Raw genomic sequence first — 24,536 nt, 5'->3', positions numbered from 1 at the left:
ATCCTTTGCCAAAAATCCCTTGGGGGACCTGAACTGACGGTGTCAGCTTGGTGACCCTACACAGACTTGCCTGTTCCAGCCACACACCTGGGCTCAGTTCCCTCCATGGGTCTGACCTATCGGGGGGACCTCCGCCCATTTCCCAGCCAAGGAGACCCTCTTCACTACAAGGCCCGATCCAGATGGCCCTCCCGTCTAAAAACCCCTCCATGGTCCTTTGATATGAGTCAGTGGTTGGTTCCCCACTCTTAATACTCCCCAACCTCTGCCTCATTTCAGGCTCTGCACTGCACAGGTCTGCCTGGAAAATGCACTCCAGTCTCCCAACACTCCAGCCCTGAGTGATGCAGGGGTGAGTGGACACCTGACACCCTGCACGGTGGAGGAGCCTCTTGCAGGACAGGTGTCCTTGGGCTTGAACACGCTTTGCCTCATGAGGTCTGGCACACAGACCTGCCCTCTCCCATCAGGCTGTGCTTACACCAGAGCTAGCAGATGGCTGGGTGGCCAGTGCACTGGAAAGAGTTCTCCTCCCCAACCCAGCAGCTATCTGCTGTGAAAAAAGCCAAGAGCCCCTCCCACCAGGCTGCATGCAGGGCAGAGCATGGCGCCACCCAGGCAAAGCACTTGGCATCCTGTGTGTAGACACAGCCACCGCTCAGGCACCAATTCCTTTTGTCAGTTCTACTGCTCGGCCAGTAGTGATCATGAACCTCAGGCACTGTGAGGGCCCAGGCACCAGGGCCCACTGTGGACACCTCCAATGCCTATCTGTGCTCTGCACCTCCCGACCGGCTGGCAGGAACAGTCAGGTCAACGTTGCAGGTGAAGGGATGCCCTGCCCAACTCTGCCTGCTCCCTGTCCCCTTCGTGGTGAGTCCCCAGCCAGCCTCTGGCACCAACTCCCCCCTCCACCCCACCCCCGGGAATAGCCTCACGAAAGACCCATCCTAAGAAGGTTGGCCCGAGTGAGAGGTAGTGAGATGGGGCCTTGCTACAGGGTTGACATCCCCTGTCCCACTGTTTATGAGGACCCATCCTGGGGGTAGTCGGTGTGTACTCAGCCCTGGGCTCAAGGCCACAGCCCAGCTGCTAGAATTTTGCTGGGCTAGCAGGGGGAGAGGAATTCCCTGGCAAGTGAGAAGATCCAGGCCTGTGGATCATGGGAGGAATAGAGGGAAGTGACGTTTTTGCTTTGCTGTCCACAGGGGATGAGCAGCTCAGGGTGAAAAACAATGAGAACCAAGGGGTGGCCCAGGGTCTCCCCGATAGCTGACAAAACCTCAGGCAGTGGACAAACATCTGCCCAGGATTCAACAGGAATGGCTGAATCTCAAAGATACTGAGCATTCTACCAAGGTAGGCCTGACCTGCTGGCATCAGAGGTCCTCTTGGGAAAACCTGCATCCCTGACATTAAGGCTGGGAGACCAGGAGGCAGGCCCCTGAAGACCAGGACTACCCAGACATCTCTGAACTTCTGAGCTTGTGGCAGCAGCCCACCCACCCCACCCCACAATGAGCTGGAGAACCCCTCACCCCCACCCCCAAGGGAGCAAATGGGACTGGAGCCCTCCCTCACAGGTGCCCTCCGTCCCAGGAAGCAGGGGAGCTCGCTGCCTCGAGTTGTGGCAGGACCCACAGGACTACCAGCAGGAGAACCAAGGAACCATGGGAAGAGGTGGTCACCTACTGCCCGGCCACCAAGCAGAGCGAAGTCACCACACAACATAGGCTCAGCTCGCCGGGCCTGGTGATGGAGGAGACGGACAACACCTCCTTCCCACCATTCCCACTGCCCAGGGACTGCAGCAGAGGTCAGGGAGTTGTAATGAGTGGCCAGGAGCCAGGGGCCATGACAAGGGTTGCCACTGCCCAGGAGGCCAGATCCACAGAGTGGGGAAGGTGATCAGTACAACATGGCCTCCTTGGGGCTTGATGGGTGGGCAAGGGATCAAGGTACAGTCCAAAACAACACTGAGGCCAAGAGCAGCCGCCCCAGTAAACAGGTCAAGATCCCTCGTTCAGGTTTGGCCCCTGAGCCAGTTCTCAGATCTGGAACACGGATGGAGTGGGTCCCAGAGGAAGGACCACAGCAAACAGACACTGGAACAACCCCAGCTCCTCTCACAAGGACCTTGGGCTCTGCGTTGGTGACCCCACGCAGGGAGGTGGGACCACCAGAGGGGTGGAAGTTGCTGGACCCAGGGTCAACTTGACACTGATGTGAGATACCCAGGTAATTCTGACTCTGCAGCCACTTCGGGAAGACCCCCTGGGTTGGGGTTTCTGGGCACAGGGGATCAAGGGGCAAGGGACACTGGGCCAGTCCCGAGGATTCATCAGTCTGTCTTGAGCTGGGAGAGCCTGGAATGCAGTATCCCCCGGAGCCAAGTGCAGGGCTTAGTGAGACATCTGTCAAAGAGTCCTTCAGAACCTGGGGGCACAGGTTATGTGAGGGAAAAATGGTAAGGCCAAACAGAAACCCTGCATGAACTCCAGTGATTAAGAGAGAAACGCACAGAAAAAGAGGGGGAATACATGCCCCACTCATGAACTGGAGATCCTTCTCAGCTCTGGTGGTGCCTTATGGGCATCCTCTGCTCCTGACTTCTCACATCCTCCTGGTGCTTCGCCAAGTCACCATGGTGGGCACGCAAGTACTCAAAGGGTAGCTCGATGGGGCTCCCACCCAGAGCATGAGAGTCCACTCACTAAAGTCCTCTCACCATGAGTATGGGATGGCAATGCACACTTGAGACCACCCTCCCTGCTCCTTGATCTCTCAAACAAAGCACCTGGACCCATTCAGTGGCCCTCAGCCAGTGTCCAGAAGCCCCCTCCAGTGCTGGGAGGGCCTGGTGCCTGAGTTGTGGACAACCTGCCCAGACAGAAGACAGTGAAGAGCCCATAGACCCCAGAGCTTGAGTGTGATGGAGATGCACAAACCAGCATCTCCAGGTCCCAGATCAGATGTGATATAAAGGCCTGTGATGTGAATGCAAGCCGGTCAGCGCCAGAGTCTCACAGAAGGTCCTGAGGTCCCCCTGGGGCAGTGTCCCATCCCCTTGGCAGGCAGCACCCCGAGAAGTGGCAACCAAGTGGCCACTCATGTCCTCTCAAGATACTGTGGTGAAACTGAGATGAAATAAAAACATGTCCAGTTCTCAGGCTTGCCCCTCGATCTGGGATGTATGGAGAGGGATGCAGCCAACAGGAGCTGCCCTGGGGACAGAGGGGAAGGCTAGTCAACCTCCTGGAGCTACATGTCCATGCCTGGGCTTGTCCAGTGTGTGGGAGTCCAAGGCCCAGAACTATAGCTAGGCAGGGACCGAGGGACTGACATGGATATGAAGGAGCCCTCTCTCATGGGCAGAGTGCTGGATGCCAGGGCAGAGTCTCCTTGGGGACTGCTCGGCCCAGGTTCCAAGCCTGGGGGTGGATGGCAGCCCCCATTGGGAGGACCTGAGGGACCACGCACTGACCTCTGGGGTACTTAAGGCTCCAAGAGACCAGGTGAATACTGAGTCTGCCACTAGCCTGCAAACAGAAGAGGATAAATCTGAAACACAACCAACCAGGGCAGGATAAGCACCCAGACCCAAAAGAAGTGCCCAAAACTCAGCACAGAAAAGACACACAGCTCAGTGGAGAGATGGGCAACAGGCATTTCAGAGAGGAAACCGCATCGGCCAAGGAGGACATGCGGGAACCCGAGAATCTGGGTTGAGCCCGTCCCAGGTCAGTGCTGCCCTCAAACACACAGCAGGAGCAACGTGGAACCCTCACCAAGCCTCAGAGACCCAGGTGGGGTGGGAGGCAGCACTCCCTGTGGCTCAGTCCCCACATCTGGGCACGTGAGGAGAGCTGGGGCCAGCAGCAGGGAAGGGATGGGTGCAGAGAAACACCATGGAGCAGGTCCTCACAGCTGCTCCCATCAGCAGCCACACATCATAGGTCTCCAGTTCACTGGGCAAGGTCTCGTTCAAAACCAGGATTTGGAGGAACAGCAGCAGCCCACAATCTGTTCACAGGACCCTCCCTCATGATCTGAAACCACTACCAGGAGGTTCTGGGGTTTCTGGAGACAGCTGGTAACCACTCTTGGGGCGAGGAGCAGGTTGCCACCATGAGGGAGTTGGGTGTGGTGATCGCTCGGGTTCCTGCAATGCTGAGGCCTCAAATCCAGGAGGCAGCCTCTACCCCTCAACTTGTGCCTGGGAGGCTTCTGCAAGGAGAGAGCAGGCTGCACGCTGGAAGAGAAGACTGCTTTACCACTCAACATTCCCATGGCAGCAGTTGTGTGGGTGCCTGGCTAATGGGAACCAGGGAGACACCGACCTTGCCTTCCTGGAACTTGGTGACCCTTGGGGGGGGTCCAGATTCGTGCACAGCAGCCACAGCCTGGGAGGAAGAGAGGGGCAAAGACAGGCAGCAGGAAGATGCAGAGTGCCCCAGAACTCCCAGATGAGAGCATCTGGCACCCGAGTGAACGGAGAAAAGAATGTTACCGTCGTACCTGGAAGGAGGACAATAGGTTGTCAGGACAAGAGGAGCCAGTGGTCCAGGGACAAAACTGCACGAGAAAGTGTGGGGTCCCGGATGTGCTCTGTGCAGAGTGCAGGGCCAGCACAGCTACCCAGAGTGCGGGGTGATGAGGAAGGAGACCTGAGACCACTGGAAGCCTCCCCCCAGGGCACCACAGACAGGTTGGGGCTTAAACAGGAGAGGGCTCAGCTGCACTTTCAATCCGAGGTTGACAAGGACATAGTGTGTGGTGTGACACAGAACCGATGGTGTGCAACTGGAGGAGAAGAGACAAGAGGGGTCTAGGCAGGTGGGGAGACTAGGCTGACAGCACTGGCCCCAGGCCATGAGGCCTGAGCTCAGCTAGTAGCAGTGGGGACAGGAAAAGGAACATTTACTCTGATCAGGCACTTGGGAGGCAAGGAGACAGTAGGGAGGGCGGTGGTCAGGAGCAGAGTCAGGTGGCTGCCCTGGGTGGGCTGAGCCCCCGGATGAGAGCAAGAGTTCAGAAAATAGTTTTGAAGGCGAAGCTGTCTTTCTCTGAGACATCCCAGGTCCCAGGGGCAGCAGGAGACACAGTGAGGATTTTCCTTCTCATCTGCCAAAAAGACAAAGAAAAAACAAACAAACAAACAAAAAAAAGACTGTTGCTCAGCACTGGGTCAGCAGCCCCAGGGTGGCTTGGAGGAGAGCTGGCCTGGGCTTTAGGCCCTGAGATGGGGGATTCCGCCCAGAGGCCACGCCTCTCACGGCTTCCCTGGCCCCTGGGGTCCAGTCTGAAGCTCAAATGTGATCGCTGTCACTTTGACTCTCGCCAAGTCTCGGGGAGTAGACGCCTATGGCAAGGGCTCCAAAGGGCACGGTCTGGCCTCCTCCAAGAAGCTGGACAGGCCCAGCCTCCATGGGTTCCCCGGGCCCACAGCTCCATCCCTGTCAGCTCGGCCCTGCTCTACCCCAGCCCAGCTCCCCAGGGGCACCACCCCGCCCTACGCCAGCCCTGCCTCCTTCTCCAGAATCTCCTCCTCACCCTGGTCTTTCCCACACTTCAGCCCAAGACTCCTTGCCCTGCTCCTCCCACCTCCGTCCCTCTCTTCTGCTGGCTGCTCACTTCCTGATCCTCCTCCAGGTCTCTCTCCAGGCTGCTGGTCTCGAGGCTCCTTCAGGCCTAATCTTCCAGGCTCCTCAGAGTATGGAGGCTCCTATTTTGTCTCCTAGCAGACAGGGCGAGCAAGGGAATGTGCTTTGTTCCTACGTGCATGCCTACATGAGTATGGGAAGACATACACACTGGAAATCAAGGGCTTCAGTGTTTGTGGGCAGGACGTGACCAAGGCCAGCTTGCACTTTCACCTGTCAGAGGTCTCAGGTGTTGGTGGCAGATCACTGTCCTGCCTGGTGGCCGCAGCCTGGCCATCCCAAAGCGCCCATGACTCGTTCTGCTTGCAGGAAGGCGGGACCTGCTTCATATGCAGAAGGTACCTCCTGGCAGGCTTTCCAGGCTCTGCGGCCAGGACCGCCTGCCAGGCAGCCAAACTCCACCGTCTGGTCCCCTCCACGGCCACAGTCCCTGCCCACCATCCTTCTAAGTGTGTGTCCTGGCATTGTGTCCTCAACTTCCTTCCAGCCTCCTCCTTGTCCCTGGACTGTGACCTCACGCAAGCGCCACCTGAGCACGGCGAGCCAACCCCACCAGGCCCTGACCCTGTAGGGCTCAGCTGCTTGTCCATGGTTCCCCTCCTGGTGGGGCCTAACCACAAGTCCATGGAGGACGACGGCCCACTGACTTGGCGGGCCCCCAGATCCTTCCAGAGTGGCAGTGTGAGGGGAGACGTCATTTGCTCTTGTTCCTTGTGGAGTCTCCTGGGCTGTAAATCTCCATCACTCCTGGGGGATGGGTTTCTGTGCTGTGGGCCCTGTCCCACAGCATGGGGTCCCTGTCCCAGCCACAGGAGGACAAGCCAGCTGCTGTGATGAGCAGAACCAACCCTGAGGGAACCTGCACGTGTGTTTCACATCAGTTGGGCCCTCCTGGGTCCCCGTGGTCTGAGGCCACTGCCCTGAAGAAAAATGTGGTGGCTTGTTGTCCAACATTGCTGTCTCGTCACAGGTGATTTTCTCCCTGTTCCAAGGGTGCAAGTGAAGACGCCCAGACAAGCAGGAAGAAGAGTGTTTTCTCCTCTGGCCGCCAAACAGGCACCCTCTGCTTTGAAAGGTAGGAGCGCTTGCAGCCCCTTCTTACTCAGGGATCCCACCCACACAGTTGAGATTTGGTGGCACCCAAAAGGAAGGGGTTGGGTTGGTTGAGACACTGAATGGTGGAAACTGGGCAAGCCAGGGATCCAGTCACATACCCGAGTAGAGGACATAGCAATGGCTAAACCCCTGGCAAGAACAGGGAGCGCTCCCTTCACAGACGTTCCTACTCTCCTTCATTCTTTCTCTAGGATCTGGGCAGGGCCCAGGGCATCTGCTGACAGTGGAGTCAGTTGTGTGGGAAGGGCTGGGAGGAAGGTGCCTCCCAAAGGCTTAGGGAAGACACCTGGCAGGGCCGTCCAGTGTGGCCCCAAGGCCAAGGCCAGATTGGTTAGCACAGATCTGCCCTCAGCAGGCCTAGAGTAGCATGAGGGATCTTCAGAGCATGGGCAGTGATGGGGCTGGGACCTGAGGGGTGGGGTGAGGGTCAGGGGGAAGCCAAGCCCAGGACTGTGCCTGTCTGTGCTGAGAAAGGACCAGAGGCAGGCTATTAGGCTGCAAAGCTAGCGGGACCCTTGCCCCCTCCTCAGTGCTCCCAGAGTTTCAGGACCCTCTGTCTTGGAACTCACCAAGTGCCTCTGTCCACCTGTCCTGCCCTCCTTCCTGACTTCCCCACAGACTGCATGTGATGGACGGGTCCTCTGGGTCACCACGCCCCTGTCAACAGACAGCATGGAGACAGATGGAAAGAGCCAGACCTCTGTGACCCCCTCTTCAGTGTTACCAGGCTTGCAGGATGCTTGGGCACTTGGGCTTATGTCTGGACCAAGGGGTGTGTGTTGGACATGGTACCTAGATCCTAAATACAACTATGAGGGCAGAGCAACAAGGGCTGGTATTCAGCTTGTGGAAATCTTGTACTTGTCTTTGGGTTTGGGGTCATGTGTTTCCAAGGCCCTTGGCAGGTGGAGTGACCCTGCTTTCCAGTGGGCCTCTTGGGCATGCCCCTAGATTGGGAGCTGAAGACACTCAGCTGCTGATCAGAAACTTGTGGCATTGTCGGCGGACCCAGGAGGATCGCATTCTGCTTCAGGGTGCATGACTCATGGAAGTTGACACTCCCATCATCAGGAGCAGGACTGGGTCTTCTGCTGTGTGAAAGGCAAGGCCCAGGGTCCCACCTGTCCTAGGCTGGCCTCAGCGCATGGCTCGGGAGCCACACTCTCGGCCAAACGTGTGAAATGCTGCTGCTTCAGATGAAAAGGGACCATGGGGACCAGACTGAGGCCTGCTTGGGGTGTGGGCTTCCAGCCTCATCGGGCTCACCCAGTGCCGTGTGTGAATAGCATAGACAGACAGAACACAGACTCACACTTCTCATTCAATTCTTTATTTACTCCCGTCGAGTTTTGCTGTACTTTATTAGAGCTAGAAATAGATTTTTGCTTACAAGAGAATGCTTTTGAGTGTCCCTAGGGACCTGGCAGCTCAGGGATTGGGATTGTCCTTGAACTGCTCACAGAGGGCACACGTGTAATCTGAGGACTCCTCCTCCTCCTCGTCCACCTCAGGGGCCTCATTTGGGGCCACAACTGAAATGGCCACCTTCACGATGGAATCATAGGTGTTGTACCTATGTCATCACCAAACCATAATCTGGGTACCTTGGGGGACTCTTGGGCAGTTGCCCTGCGCCGTCCCTTCCAACAGTAGCCGGGGATACAGACATGGAATTGCTGGACATGCCCTCTCCACTGGGGCCACCCAGCTCACTGGGGAGATGGTTTTCCCTGGCCTGCCCGGCTATACTGCCTATAAACCAAAGGCCACAAAACAGAAATGAGCACTGGCGGGGGATTCTGTGAACCGTTGGGGTTCCCTTCTGGACCTTCTTGTCAGCCTCTTGGGTGGACTCATTGTGATGAAATCGAGGAGAGTGTCTGGTCACCACCACTTGCTTCTTTCTCTTTGGGGACACTGTTGAGCTGGTGGTGGGCTGAGCAGTTGTTTTGGGGTCGCCTTTCCTCTAGATGTTCTGCAGGAGCAAAGGCTTGTCTCTCTGAAACTTGGAATTGCGATAGATCTGAAAGGAAATGAATCACTTTAGCCACCGTGGGGGAGAATGGCCATTCCTCGCCGCCCTCCTCCCCACCACTGTCCTAGCCTTGCTTAAGTACGGAGATAAGGTCTCTTCATTCCTGGCAGGTTATGAGGCCCTAGCAAGTGCACTCCCTAGAACTCCCCCAGTGCTGGCCACACTCGATGTGTTACCGGCACTCCCTGACATCAAGCGGCCCCTCAGGGTCTGGAGTCACCCCTGTGGATCCTGTCTAGGGGATGGTGGAACACGACAGGCCCTACTTTCTCTTCTTTCCTTAACCACCCTCTCATGAGAAAAAAATCTCTCCTGGGAAATGAAACCTGTCTAGCACTCAGCTCCTCGAGTCTAGTCTCCCCAGGGCTTTCTACATTACCATCATCCTCTTCTTCCCCGCAGAGCGGCCTGAAGGGCAGATTTTATTGAACATACAGGTTCAGTTTGTGAATGAAAGTCTTAATGCTGTCTGTCTCGAAGATCCTGTCTGCACCTCTGTGCTGGAAGACCTCCGTCTGGAAGAGATCTGCCTTGATGACCACCGTGTCTCCCTCATCGTTCCAGTGCACAGGGGTGAAGGCTGCATTCTCCATGATCATCCAGAGCTTTCTTGGGAAGGACAGCCTGAGGAAGGCATTGTTCTCTTCCTCATTGGCTGTTTCTGGATTCAGGCCCTGTCGGGGCGGGTTGTTGGGGGCCCAGATCTGGACTTTCAGGTTGGTCCCATAGCTTCTCCAAAGCCTCCCCTGAATCCACGTTTGGATCTGGGGAGACCTGCTGTGGCCTCTCCACCAGTTGATGGGGCCAGCGGGGCTGCGCATGTCTCATCAGAACTCTGACTAACCATGAAGCCAGTCTAGCTCAGGAGCATTCACTACCTAAGCAGTGAACACTCATGGCAGAAGGGCCTCAGACCACGGTCAGGGTGCCCAATAAACACTGTCTGGAGATTCTAGAATCTCGGCTGTGGGCCATGCAGCCAATTAAGTGGTCAGCTTCCTTAATTCCTTCCTGATATCACAGAGGTGATGCGGAGAGGCAGCCCTGGCCCAGTGTGGGGGAGGGGGGATGGGAAAGGAGATGGGATCCCTAGCTTGTCTCTTCACTGAAAGTACAGAAAAGTATGTTTCAGGTTGCCTGAAAAGGCTTCCATCTGCTGCCAGGCGCCTTGTTTCAGGAGGCCAGGCCCTGGATGGGTTGACAAATGTGCTCCTGGCTTCACTCCCCTCCCTAGTAATGGGCAGGCCTGTGGCTGGCTTTTCTTGAAGAGCCCTGATGAGTCCTAGCTCGGCTAACACCAAGAGAGACCCCAGGAGTCAGATGGGACCCTGGCAGCTGTCCCTCCCAGAAGATGGGGTCCGTAGTGTCCTGGTTGGCCTAGCCTGAGTTGGTGGCCCCCCTATCCTCGCTCCTCTTCTGGCTTTGGCCTCCTCCATTTGGCGCTGCTGGTTGGCAGGTTGTGTTCAGATGGCCCCAAAGTCAAGAGTCCTGTTGTCTTGCCCCCACTGCCCCTCAGGTTGAATTCTCCCCAGAGTAGGGCTGTGCTCAAGCACAGTGGGAGCGACCTCACGTTCCATTTGACTGTTCCCAAGCACCTGAAACACAGACTCCCAAGGAGGCCGTGTGGGAGGGCATAGCCAGGCACTCCGCTTAGCTTGCAGCCTCCCGGGCTCTGCCCACCCCCAGACCTCATCCTGCTGCAGATCACAGGCTGTTGTCTTCAGTTTCCATTTGTTCTCATAAAGACTGCTCTTGTGGCCCTAGAGTGCTCAATATGGGAAAACCTGTGTGTGTGCTTTCCCCATCCCTTTCCCAGAGTCTCGGATTCAGCCTCCCTTGAGGCTGCCTCAAAAGCCCTATTTCCTTTTGTCAATGGGGTGGTTGGGCTTCTGCTACCCCCAGTCCTGGCCTCTCATGTACAACTTGGGTCTCCATGGGTACTTGCCCTTTGAAGGACTTGATTGGGGGCTCAGGGTACAGCCTGTTCTGTTGAAAACAAGCATTTCACTGGTCCTCTTCTCTGCCCCTGCCCCTGTCCCCACCACCACTGTGGACCTGTTCTCCCTTACCCAGATCCAGGTCCATCAAGTGATTTTGCTGGCTCTTGGGTTAGGCGCTTTTCAATGGGCCTCCTTTACATACACTCACTCTCAGGGACATGTGTGACTTGTTGAGTTAGATGTGACCAAAGGAAACCCGTCTACCTGTATTTGAAAATGGCTGAGAGTCTGGGTGTGGGACTGGAGGAAACCCTAATGAGAGTCACCTGTCTTCACTGTAAGTGGACAGTTGAGCAGTGGGTTTGGAGATGCGTGTTCTCTGGCCTTTGTGGGCCACTGTTGTTCAACGTCACCATGTAGGGGACAGACTGGCACCTTGGAAAGGCCTATGTGCAAGGACCCTAGGGCACTGTCCCTCAGTTCTTCCACTCAGCAGGCTCTTTTGTCCTGTGTGAGGGCCACAGCCTGGTATCTAAAAGGGGACTGCTAAGAGGGTGTGAAAGAGGCTCTCCCAGGGGTCATTTGGGCTAAGGACTGGCAGCGTGGATGGAGCTCCAGGCCTTGACTTGGGCTTGCTCCCTGGCCTTCTTGCTTCTAAACAGGCTTACAAAGCATTCCTTCAGGTTGGTTACTCCGGTTGGGACATGACCCTGGAGGCTGTGAATATCAGTGGGGGCCCCTGGTGGCTCCTCAGAAGGGGACGGAAGGCCATGGCATCTGTGGGCAGCCTGGCTAGGTGGCCGTTCCTGCCGCTGCACCATCCCACCCCCACACTCGGGGCCCCTCCTTGCCCCCTGGGTCCTGAGGGAGCTGCCTTTCCTGGTTTCCCTCCCCAAGGCACCACCCAGACCCTCGCAGTGGGTTTGTGTGTCACCAAGGGGTCTTTGTCAGCCATGGCTCAGGACACTTGTGTTGTGCACACACAAGCCCTCGTGACGTTCAATACCTGCCTTTCTCAGCCTGGATTTCCTGCCCTTGTGCTTGGTGGCCCAGCCCCGGTGTCCCCAGCCCAGAGGCCCTCCAGCTGTTCCCCTCCCTCACTGCAGCTGGGGAGACCTGGAGCCTCAGGGGTCCACCCGTGTTACCTTCCCTCCCGTATTGGAGGAGGCTCCTGTAGGGGCCTTATCCAAGTGGGCACTGGGACCATAGAGTCAGATCTTCCCTTCCTCCTGCTCAGTGAGGAGCTGGCCAGCCTGGCAGGTTCAGTTGGGCAGGAGGCACCATGGCAGCAGCAGGGACAGGGCACCGCCCTCACGTGTGAGGTGCTGGGACTGGACAGACGCCGGCCCCCGGCACAGTCAGTTCTCAACAAACCCCAGAGCAGCCCCACGGTGCTTCTGATTCTCCTTGTCCCCTTCCTTCCCTGGGCCAGCTTTTGTCACCTCAGAGGCATCATGTGGCACTGAGAAGAGGAAAGCGTGAGAAGTCGGAAGGTCAGGCCTTGGCATGGGGTGGGCGGGAAGGGCAGGGGCTCCAGAGGAATTAAGACCAGGGCTCTGAGCCCACCCCAGCCGTCACTAGCACGTGATCCTGCAAAGAAGCCCAAGCCCCAAGGCCTCAGTTCTTCATCTTGGAGGTGAGCAGGTGTGAGGAGCCCTGTGTGTTCGGCTGCAGGATGTGCTCGAGGGATGCGACTGAGCTCACAGGGCCTGAAGGCCATAGACACTGTGATGGTGGGGCAGGAATCTCTCACACTGTTGCCCCCAGACACTCCTCCACTCTCAACTGGATGGGGTTGGCATCTTTGTGATCCAGGGCGTGTCAAACAATATGAACCTCAATAGGATGTGGAATAGCTAATCAGCCAAACAAGATGTTTCATAGATAAAACTATGTAACTTTTCCAGTTAGACCATTGTGGACCATAGTGCTAGTCCCTCGGTCGTGTCTGACTCTCTGTGACTCTGTGGACTGTAGCTCACCAGGCTCCTCTGTCCATGGAATTCTCCAGGCAAGAATACTGGATTGTCTGCCCTCCTCCAGGGGATCTTCCTGACCCAGGGATTGAACCCAGGTCTCCACATTGTGACCAGATTCTTCATTGTTTCAGCTACCAGGGAATGCCCATTTGCATTTAGAGGACCTGTTAAATTTGAGTGTGGAAGAATGTTCCAGCAGGACATGACAAGATGCTCCAGGAAATAGAACAAGAACCTCTCCTTGCCTCTATCCCCACTGATTTCCCATCCAAACCCTTACTTTCCATAACTTCAGCCCCAACCAATGTCAAGTCCTTGATTACAATGGCCAGTTACAGTCTAAAATTAAAAACTAATTAACACCTTGGGTTCTGGCTCCCTGGAACCAGGAAAGAGAGGGTCAGTCTATGGATTTCTGGGCATCACTTCAAGGGAGTGTGACCGGAGTTCTGCAGGTTTCCTAGCAGAAAGGGGGTAGAGAAAACTCCTACTTTGCCCCTGTGGTCAACAGCAATGTATAAGAGCCAGGACCCCTTCCTCCCCCAGAAAGAGATCCCTCTGGGGTTTAACCAAGGCACAAAAGGACGCCACACAGCAGTGTCCAATTTCGGTTTCTCCTCACCCCTAAGACACACTGCACATGATTTTGGCTCCTAGACAAACATCTCTCTAGGTGTGGGGGGTCTTCTGATTCCCCTAGGGTCCCCACTGCTAACACAAGGCCTTTCACGGAGAAGAGGCTCCATGAAGGTCTTGGGAATTAAGGAGCCAAGGAACAGGGGCTATTTGACTCAAATTAATTGTCTGCTATTTCCTTAGATATCCCAGGCAAATCCAAATAAACAGAGATCCCTTAGCTTTACAACATGACATGCAAAAAGTCTAAGAAGCAAGAATTCCAACTATCACTTTTTATTTTCTAATTCTTCCAACAACCAATGTGCTAAGTAAGTTCACATTTCCAAAACTGTTCTAATTCTAATTACATACTATGCTGTGCAGGACCATGAAATAAAATCAAGAGTCCCCAGTCTCTTTTATAAAACAGCAAAAACTCTTGTTCTTGAACTGGCTAAGTACAAACACACTGTGATCAACGTCACTGAATTGTTAGATACTGGAACGCACTGTATTCTATTAAAAGCAATAACATTTGAAAAATTCCTAAGAAAACAGAGATGAGTCTCCATGTCATTGTAGAGAACAGGAACACAAAGACGCCACACACCGAGTTCCCCCAATGGGCTTGGGCTCTCACTGCTGAGAAGGCTGACTGGTCCCTCTTCAATCATGGAGGAAAGGATAAGCCTCCTTTCTTGTCCCCTAGGACAAGCTGCTGGACATGGGCCTGGAAGGAGCCTGGCTTCTGCTCTGGCTCAGGGTCCCTCTTCCTCCACCTTCAAGCCTCTGTGGGTGGGGTGGGTGGAAGGAGCTGACCCTTTCAACCCACTCTTTCCAGATACTCCAATACCTTAAACTTGCTGGTCTCCACATTGGCCTGGGGACCCCACAGGAACTTGTAGTGGGCAGGGTCGCTGTCAGGCACCTGCTGGTACTCCAGGTACACCTCCTGCACCCACACATGGGCCAGCAGCTTCGTGGGCTCCCCATAGATGTAGTGGTCCCTCCCAGGACACAATCCCATCCAGCAGAGTTCTGCCCAGACCTCCTCAGGGGCACAGTCTTCATACATGACGATCAGGCACAAGATCACCACCAGGAAACTGGCCTTGGGCAACCTCTGCCCATCCCGCAGCATCTCATTGAGGGTGAGACCCAGGGTGGGGACCAGGACATATCTGTGCTCATTGGGGTCCACCTCCTTCACCTCCAAGCCAAAGACCACCTGCAGGCTCTGCCCGGCTTGAAAGATTACCAGAGGGAAGTGGTCCTGGTAATCTTTAAGGACACTATTCAGCACTTTTGCCTTTGAGATCGGCTCCTTGGTGATATACCTGCTGAGCAGGAATCACACCAGCTCATTCATCTTCACCGTAGTGTATCTTGGAGTGAGGACCTGGCACATTCCTGGTCACACAAGGTGCCTGGCACTTCATCTTGCCTGCTGAGACTGTGCTCTTCGGATTGGCTCTCCAGAGTGGCAGCCAAGGCATGGAAGACGGGCAGACACCCAGAGAGCTCTGGGGGAGACTGGCTGTTGCAGCAGCAGCCACCTCCCCCAGGGTGCCCCGGACCAGGAGAGAGGAGAAGGAGGAAGCTGCATCTCCTTCCTCTACCTGCTCCTCCTCCTCCTCCATCTACTCCTCCTCCTCCACCTCCACCTCCACCTCCACCTCCTCCTCCTCCACCTCCTCCTCCTCCACCTCCTCCACCTCCTCCTCCACCTCCTCCTCCACCTCCTCCTCCACCTCCTCCTCCTCCAGCTCCACGTCCTCCACCACCTCCTCCTCCTCCTCCAGCTCCACCTCCACCTCCGCCACCTCCACCTCCGCCACCTCCTCCTCCACCTCCTCCTCCACCTCCTCCTCCTCCAGCTCCACGTCCTCCACCACCTCCTCCTCCTCCTCCAGCTCCACCTCCACCTCCGCCACCTCCACCTCCGCCACCTCCTCCTCCGCCTCCTCCACCTGATCCAGCTCCACCTCAACCTCCAGCTCCACCTCCACCTCCACCTCCTCCCTCACCTCCACCTCCTCCTCCACCTCCACCTCCTCCAGCTCCAGCTCCAGCTCCACCTCCATCTTCACCTCCACAACGTCCTCCACCTTCACCTCCTGCACCTCCACCTCCTGCACCTCCTCCTCCTGCACCTCCTCCTCCTGCACCTCCACCTCCTGCACCTCCACCTCCTGCACCTCCTCCTCCTGCACCTCCACCACCTCCACCTCCACCTCCTGCACCTCCTCCTCCTGCACCTCCTCCTCCTGCACCTCCTCCTCCTGCACCTCCTCCTCCTGCACCTCCACCTCCTGCACCTCCTCCTCCTGCACCTCCACCACCTCCACCTCCACCACCTCCACCTCCCCTTCCTCCTCCACTTGCTCCTCCTCCTCCACCTCCTCCACCTCCTCTTCTTCCTCCTCCACCTCCTCCACCTCCTCTTCTTCCTCCTCCACCTCCTCCACCTCCTCTTCTTCCTCCTCCTCCTCTTCACCCCAAAATAATTGTGCCTGTATCAGGTCCTCATTTGCTCTTGGATTCTGAAAGACTCTCTCAGGCTGGCGGAGCTCATGCATCCCAGGCATGATGACTAGGATCAAACCACAGAGAGGAGTGAGGCAGGGGGACAGATGGGGACCACGGGCCTGCAGGAGAGAGTGGGTGAGAATGGCCTTAACTGAGAAATGCACCCTGGGCGGTCTGATACAGGTCTCCTCTTAAGGGGTGCTCTTGGGCCTCACAGGGGTGCTCCTCCTGGGCAGGCTGTCCCCTGGCTACCCCAAGGAGGAAGGGCGGTGGCTCCCTAGGGTGCAGTCAGCAGAGCCCTGAGCTCTGGGGCTGACACGGTGGAGGGATTTGGGCTTTGTGGGGTCCCCTCTATTCTGGGATGGGGTAACCCTGGTGCATGATCACGGCACCCTTCTCACCTTGACTTCTGGCACTGCCTGGACCTCCTCTGCTCTCTGACCTCAAGACAAGGGCCTCAGAACTCCACCTTTGCCTCCTCGTTCCCGAAGCTCCTATGAGAGAAATGGAGGGATCACCTAGGGTGCACACTGTGGCAAAGCCCTAGGTCTTCTGTGCTTGTTGGAGGGATAGATTCTCTGAAGTCCCCCAGCTGTGGGGTGAGAGGTTCCCTAGGGGCTCCCTTGTAGTGCTCCCCTTTTCCCTGGCATGGCCTGGACCCTCCCCTTTGGGGGCTGCCCAGGGCCTCCTGTGGGTCCTAGGCAGGGGAGATGCTCCGTCTTCAGCTCCTCCTCACGTCCTGCCTGGCCTCCCAGCACTGACCACAGGGGCGGGTTCTGCTCAAGCCAGGGAGTCCAGCCTCTGCCGACCTGAAGCTTCTGCTGTCCACCTGAAAACCTCACCTCCCGAGGCCCCAACACTATAGGTGAATAAACTACTCACCCTGCTCACCCTGCTCTGGGGCCTCTGAGACCCCCAACAAGGGCTAGCAAATCTCCCTGCCTTGGGGTCCAATCGCCTCAGTCCTTTTTCGTGTGGAGTCTGGACTCCAGGCAGGACCAGGAATTTTCCTGTCCGCCACTTTGAGGCCCCGTCACTCTCACAAGGTCCCGAGTTGAGGCCCAGATGTCAGGATATGCTGCACGTGGTCTTCCCTCCTGGGGACAACCCGGGTCCCCTGTGTTCTGGGGTCCAGCTCCACTCACTCCTCCCTCAGGATCCTTACCTTCACTCCCGCTAAGACCTCGGCTCCATCCTCTCCCCAACTGAGGCCCTGCTCCTCACACCAGGGCCCCAATCTCTCTGAGACCCAGATGTCAGGAACTCCGCCTCCTGTACCAGGACCCCAGTCCGAGACGCGGGTGTCAGGAACTCCGCCTCCTGTACCAGGACCCCAGTCCGAGACGCGGGTGTCAGGAACTCCGCCTCCTGTACCAGGACCCCAGTCCGAGACGCGGGTGTCAGGAACTCCGCCTCCTGCACCAAGACCCCAGTCTGAGACCCGGATGTCAGGAACTCCGCCCCCTGTACCATGACCCCAGTCTGAGACCCGGATGTCAGGAACTCCGCCCACCGTACCGGGACCCCAGTCTGAGACCCGGATGTCAGGAACTCCGCCCACTGCACCGGGACCCCAGTCTGAGACCCGGATGTCAGGAACTCCGCCCCCTGTACCGGGACCCCAGTCTGAGACCAGGGTGTCAGGAAGTCAGACCATGCCTGTTGCGGTCATCGTATCCCAGGGTCTCTCAGGACCGACAGCAGGATGGGCTTTTCTGAGGTCTTTTCTCATTGGGGTCCAGGGTCCCCTCAGTCCTCCCTCAGGCACCTCACTTTGCCTCTAGTTAGGACCTGGGATTCTCTCCTCTCCCCAGACGAGGCCCTGTTCCTCTTAACCGGGGCCACAGTCTCTCTGAGACCCGAATTCTGAAAGTCAGGACCAGCCTAGAACACTAATTCCATACCAAGACCTCCCAGACCACCCGAATGTAGGGGGTGGGGGTCTGTGGGGTCCCCTCAGATTGGGGTCCAGGATCCCCCAAATACATCAGTGTATGCCCTTTGAGTCCCATGAGGACCTGCACCCTTCCCTCTGCCCACATGAGACCCCACCCCTTATCCTAGGTCCCCAGTCTCTCTGAGACCCTGATGTGGAAGTCAGGACACGCTGCCAAGTGCTCATCCCAACGCCAGGGATGCCCAGGGCTGGCAGCAGCAGCGTGAACTGTGGGGTCACCTGTGATCTCCCTCTGGGTCCTCATCCTGAGCCCTGGCAGGTCCTGGGATGCCAAACTCCTCGGCAGAGGCCAGACCCTCACACCAAGGGCCTCACTGCCCTGAGGCCCCAGGAGGAGGCTATGGACATTGCAGCAGGGCTCCAAGCCCAGGGCTTCTTAGTGGTTGAGGACGCCATGGGCTGAGATGATGTCCCGGGAGTCACTCAGCCTTCCCCGTGTTCTTCACCTTGACTCTCAGCTAGTCTGGGCACCACCCTCTGCCCACCTGACTTTGTTTCCCTTGAGACCCAGGCCCTGTCGAGCCAGCACACCTGAGAGGGAAACCGGGGTGGGGGACTCATTCCCACAACCCTGCCAGGGTCTCCCAAGGCTGAGAGCAGTGATGACCTGTATGTCCTGGGGCCTCAGAGCCCCTTGTCCCCAGGGTTCTACCTTAACTCCTAGCATGGCTGGGCTCTTTCACTCTGCTGACCTGAACCCGAAGTCTGTGACCCAGGCCCTCACTTCTCTCTCAGAGGAATCAGTAACGTCACATCCGGACGCCATGCCCCATGGTCCCCTATGGCTGTCAGGAAGGCAGCACGTGCATTCCCTGGGAACCCTCAGTCTCCTCTGGTCCACACCTCGAGTCTCCGCAGGACGTGGGGCCCTCCCTCTGCCCATCTGAGACTGCACCCCACAGACCAAACCTCTGGCTCCCCGAGTTCACTGAGGAAGTGGGCTTGGTGGAGGGGTTCTTAGACTGACAGCCTGGCCCGGGGTCCCCAGTAATGGTGGAGTTGCATTCTATGAGACCCTCTGTTCCGGGGTGTTGTCCTCACTCAGGAGGGGGCCTCCTTCTCCCTTGAGAGAAGGCTGCAGTCCCAGCACAGATGCTGGATGGAAGGCAGCTGCACCCATAGTAAACACGTGAAAGTGAAAGTGAAGTCGCTCAGTCGTGTCCGACTCTTTGTGACCCCATGGACTGTAGCCTACCAGGCTCCTCTTTCCATGGGATTTCCCAGGGAAGAGTACTGCGGTGGATTGCCATTTCCTTCTCCAGGGGATCTTCCCGACCCAGGGATCGAACCCAGGTCTCCCGCATTATAGACAGACGCTCTACCGTCTGAGCCACCAGGGAAGCCGTGGTGTTTACTAAACTTGATTGTGTGGTGGTTATTGTCAAAGCTGGGAAATGGACTCACATTGTGCTTTGCGTGTGGGGGGAGAGGTGACGCTTTGTGAGTAATAAATCGTTGAACCAGGAAAGAATTCTTAATCTGTAGGTGTCCTCTAGTCCCATTAGGTGTTCCTACTTTTCAGTCAGGGAAAGCAAGGGAATTTGAAATTAGAAAAGTACGACAATATATAGATGCCAACTTTATTTTTTTTTTAATTTATTTTAATTGGAGGCTAATTACTTTACAATATCATATTGGTTTTGCCATACATCAACATGAATCCAACTTCAAAAAACTGAAACAAGCAGAAAAGGATTCTGAGCTGCAGAATGGTTTCCAGAGTGTCATGTGGATGCTGTATCTGAGCCAGAAGAGACAGCATCGCCCATGGGATGTTTAAAATTTCACTCACGCTGAAAACTGTTTCTTCCTGAAATCTGGAAGCATCACATGGGTGAATGACACTACAATTGCAGTGAGGTTTACTCCACTAGAAGAGAAGCCTCACTAGCAAGAAGGGATGGAGTTCAAACAAAAATCTTGCCATGTTGATATGATACATTTATAAATGGTGAAATGATTACTGACACAGTATTAGCTACCACCTCCATCCTATCACATTTCTTTTCTGTGGTGAGAATGTAGAAGTTCTACTCTCTTTGCAACAATCAAGTATTTGACAAAGAATTGTGAGCTATAAGAATCCTGCTGTACAGTGGATCCCAAAACTTGTTAGTAGTATAAGTGGGGGCTAGTACCCTATGAACAATCTCTCCCTATTTCCCCATCCCCTAATTCTTGGTGAACACCACTCTCTTCTCTGTTTATCTGACCATTTTACTTTTTAAATTTATTTTTATTTATTTTTTAATTTTTGGCCTTGCTGCTCAGCATGTGGGATCTTAACTCCCCAACCAGGGATCAAATCCATGCTCCCTGCATTGGAAGTGCAGACTCTTAGCCACTGGACTGCCAGGGAAGTCCCAGTTTGTCCTTTTTAGACTCCACATATAAGTGATAACAAATCGTATTTATCTTTTTCTGTCTCCCTTATTTTACTTAGCATAATGCCCTCAAACTCTTTCCAAGTTGTTGTAAATGGCAGGATTTCCTTCTCTCACATGGCTGTATATTGAATACGTCACATCTTCTTTATCCATTCATCCGACAGACACTTAGGTTGTATCCATATTTTGTATATTGTGACCAATGCTGCAATAAATGTAGGGGTGAAGATATATCTTTTCCATATTCTATTTTCATTTCCTTCTGAATATACACTCAGAAGTGGAATTCCTGGATCATATGGTAGCTTTCTTGATTGTATTCTTTGATGCACATAGGTTTTTGTTTTTTTAATGAGGTCCAATTTATCTATTTTTTTATTTTTATTTCTTGGCTCTGTTTTTGGTGTCATATCCATGAAATCATTACCATCAAAGTATTTCTAGAGATATAAATAAACACAGGATAGGAAGTACACATATAATTCTTTGCTCTGACCACCAAGAGGTCCGAGAATCAATGACCCTTCAGTACCAGTGAACACACTTAGTGTACAGATGTAGTTTTGTCAATATCATACGACAATAAAAGGAACAAGGGCTCCACGGAAAAATTGATGATTCTAGAATTGGGACGGGAAAGATGGAAAATGAGCCTGGAGCATCTTTGTAGGGTGTGGAAAAAAAAGTGCTCAAAAAATTTCAAAAAAGGAAGCAAGGTTTTCAGGGGTATGACAAAGGTATATACAAAGGGAGCTGACACGAAGAGCTCCCAATGGCCAATCTGAACAATTTTAAAATAAAAATATATAAAGTTGTATTGGATTTTAACCCAAAGTGTAATATAAATACCATGAGTCCATACTGAGAAAAATAAATGATTTCTTAATTACACAAACAAGGATGGACAAATCTCCCACCGAGAAAGATTCCAGTTTATGCAGACACTCCCACTTCTAGAAAGTGGAGCACAACTCCCCACCCCTGAAGCAAGACTTTCTTCCAAAGAGGACAGGATGGAAAGGGGGCATAAAACAATCACTTTATTGCACAGACACATGACAAGCACTACCTCAGCCAGATGATCAATGAGAGTGTCATCAGTGATCAATTGTGCTAATAGTATATACACTTGATATGATGTGATGAGAATGGGATTTAACATCTGTAATATTCCTCCCCCAAACTCATAATCCCAGACTAGGCACCAGTAAAATATCAGACAAATGCTAATCAAGGGACATTGTACAAAACATCTACTGAGTACTCCTCAAAACTGTCAAGATCATCGAAAATAAAGAAATGTTAAAGCTAAGAGGAACCCAAGGAGACATTACAACTAAATGTTAGGATCCTGGAGCAGGTAAAACCTATAGAAATCTGAATAAAGCATGGGCTTTAGTTCACAATAAATAATGCATCAATACTTACTCATTAATTGTAATAAGTGTATTGTATTAAGGTAAGATACTAGGAACAGCAGAAACGGGGTGAGGGCATATGATTCTGCTATTTTCACAAATATTATTCAAATCTTAAAGGGTCACAAAGGAAAAGGTCAAAATAAAGTCTATTGACAGTGTCAATGAAAAAGACAAGGAAACTCTGGGCAAAACATGCTGAGTACGTTAAAAAAGGAAACAAAAAGGAAACCAAACACAAGCACACAGAACCTGTAAGTGTGAAACAACCCTTGCTACATTAGCTTCAGCTTTTCCTCTCCCTTAACCTCCAATCCCATATAATATACTAACCGGGCCTCTTCCACCACAGAAACATCTCTGGATCCACTTTTTTCTCAAGCCCCACAAACACTGCCCTGATCCAACCTCATAGATGTTTTGCCTGGATGTGGCAAAAGCCACCAACCAAGGCCAGGTGTAGACCTGGAACCCTGTACTTGCTCAAAAACTGCTTTAAGACGTCTGCCAGTATTATTTGCCACAGAAGTCTGTCAAGATCCAGGCAGGGGTAAGTGTCTTGCCAAGGATACAAGGGTCCAGAGCAAACTTTTACCTTGGTGTACGTCTCAGCGTGCTCAAGTCGCTCAGTCGTGTCTGACTCTTTGCAACCCCATGGACTGTAGACCCCCTCCAGGCTCCTCTGTCTATGGGATTTCCCAGGCAAGAATACTGGAATGGGCTGCCATTTCCTCCTCCAGAGTATCTTCCCACCCAGGGGTCGAACTTGCATCTCCCACATTGCAGGCAGATTCTTTAACGCTGAGCCTCCAGGGAAGCCGTGAGGAAACACAGGGGCTTCACAAAGGAGCAGAACATTCACTGAGAATCATTAAGCCAGGGGTGGCACCTGTCCAATCTGTGATGCCCTGGGCAAGATCAGCTTGGGAACATGGTCGTGTGTTTCTACACAGAGGCTACTGCTGAAGATGCTGGATACTGGAAATGACCTCCATATAAGTTGGTTGTGGGGAGCAGTTTGGGCACCCTAGCAGCCAAAGGCCTGAGGTTCTTATGTACCCAGAGCAAGATCCCAACCACACCTAGCAGTCATATCCAATAAGGTGCATGAGGAGTACCTGTTATGAAGGTGTCATGTATCCATCCTGGAGTGGCCCCCGGGGCTGTGGTCCTGGAATTGGCCCCAGAGCACGGATGTCCTCATGGAGACCGAGGCAGCAGCTCACCTGCAGAGGCATCTGCTCCCCTCTCCCTCTCCCAGCCAGGTCAGATGGGATCTCTAGAGGCTTGCTGCTTCCACCTCTATGGGGCGGCTGACCCTCTTTGCAGCCTGCACCCCTGGGACCTGGTTACTTTCCAAATCCTCATTGGAGTCTGGGGCCTCTTGCACCTAGGAGAGCATCCAGGATACCAACCCTGCCATCTGCTAGAGCCTGTCCTCTGCTCAAACAGCCTGACTAGCTCCTAGCTGGCTCTGTGGATGGCTCATAAGATACCCCTCTGTCTCTCACACTCAGGCTCAAAAGCTAGGACCTCACAGTCACATTCACAAGACCCCGAGTTTCCTCCAACACGTGGGATTCCACAAGGAATGGTCTGATACACCTCAGGATCATAGACATGTGCCCTGCACTTCTATGGCAATGAATACTACTGACCCACCACAAGGAGATCACCCAGACACTGTGTCAAGTCCTGTTGGCTCCACCTGAAGCACTGTGGAAGGGGATGCTGCCCTGGGACTTCCAGATAAAGATACACACATGAGGTCATCAGGACCAGGGCCTAAGCGGCTCTGAGTGGGGGGCAGGCAGGACAAATCCCAAGCCCAGGTTCTGGGGAAGGGGGGTGCTGTGGGCAGCAGAAGTGGGTGGCCTCGGGCTGGACCTCACAAGGAGGATGCCCCCAACCCCAACAGGGAACTTTGGCAGCTGGCTGCTGCCCTCCTGATGGAGACTGAGCACAGCCCCAAGGGGGCTGACAGTGTGGTTCAGGGGGGGCAGCAGGGGTGTGACTGTGGGTGTGGTGGGAGGAATTCCTGCAGCCAGCTCCCTGTGGGGCAGCCTCTCTCAAAGGTCAGAAGTGCAGGACTTTAGTCTCTGGGAGAGGAACCACACTCGGAGTGGTTTGTGTCTGTGTGTTGCCCTAGCTTGAGGATTAACCCCTGGGTGCCTATGTTCCTTCAAAACAAATGGTCCTGACAAAAATACTTCTGCTTAAAATTCATTGGCCATGGTTCATCACATGACCCTTCCTAAGTGAAGAGGCCTGGCAAGGTCGTGTCCCCATGTGTGCAGGGAGAGAGGAAGACAAAGGTGACTGAACACCTGACATCTCTTCAATCCCACACTTCCAAGCAAATGCTCAACAAAGAACAGTGGTTAGAATTTATGACGACAAAATCTCCTTTGTTTTGGGGAGGAGAGTCTGAGCAGGTCACATGGGTCTTGAAATTCTCCACCTTTTCCAAGTGTCCACTGACTACCTGGCAGGTGCCACATATGTGAGCAGAATCACATCTCCTGTTCCCATTGTTTCTGGCACTCAGCACGGAAAGCTGCCCCTTCAGCCCCCTGCACCCATCTGCACCCCCTACCACAGTGACCTCACCACCTCATTAGGCCTGGAAGTCGCTCCTGCCTTTTGATGCCAGGCACAGCCTTAACCTGTAAATCCTCTGCTGCCTCCACACTTCTCAACCTGCCTGAACCCAGGGACGCTGGCAGATGTTACATCTTTACTGGCGCGTACTTATTTCTAGTGTTATTCAGATCCAGAGTCTGTCCCTCTCTCCACAGGAAACTGTTTTGTTTTCAAGACACCTCAGAAAATCGGCAGGTCAATAGGAAACAGAATAGAAAACCAGTCAAAATTGCTGCTCTGAGTGTTTTCCT

General features: G+C 54.3%; 1 protein-coding gene across 1 annotated transcript; it reads right to left on the bottom strand.

Annotated features, from left to right (window-relative positions):
* Positions 1-14,991: 14,991 nt before the first annotated feature.
* LOC147341184 (uncharacterized) lies at positions 14,992-15,939 on the bottom strand. Its single transcript, XM_086388521.1, has one exon. It carries the CDS (start codon positions 15,937-15,939, stop codon positions 14,992-14,994), a length of 948 nt encoding a protein of 315 aa, XP_086244647.1.
* Positions 15,940-24,536: the final 8,597 nt, after the last annotated feature.

This window comes from Bos grunniens, chromosome X, assembly GCF_055505025.1.
Source record: "Bos grunniens cultivar Pamir isolate PY7600 chromosome X, Bosgru_T2T1.0, whole genome shotgun sequence".
NCBI classification, from domain to species: domain Eukaryota; kingdom Metazoa; phylum Chordata; class Mammalia; order Artiodactyla; family Bovidae; genus Bos; species Bos grunniens.
The sequence above is the reverse complement of the archived record's forward strand: the minus strand, read 5'-3'. Positions and strand labels throughout refer to the sequence as shown.

What these genes read in the sequence shown, in the direction of transcription:
- LOC147341184 (XM_086388521.1), bottom strand. Translation starts at nt 15,939, where the DNA reads ATGCCTGGGATGCATGAGCTCCGCCAGCCTGAGAGAGTCTTTCAGAAT.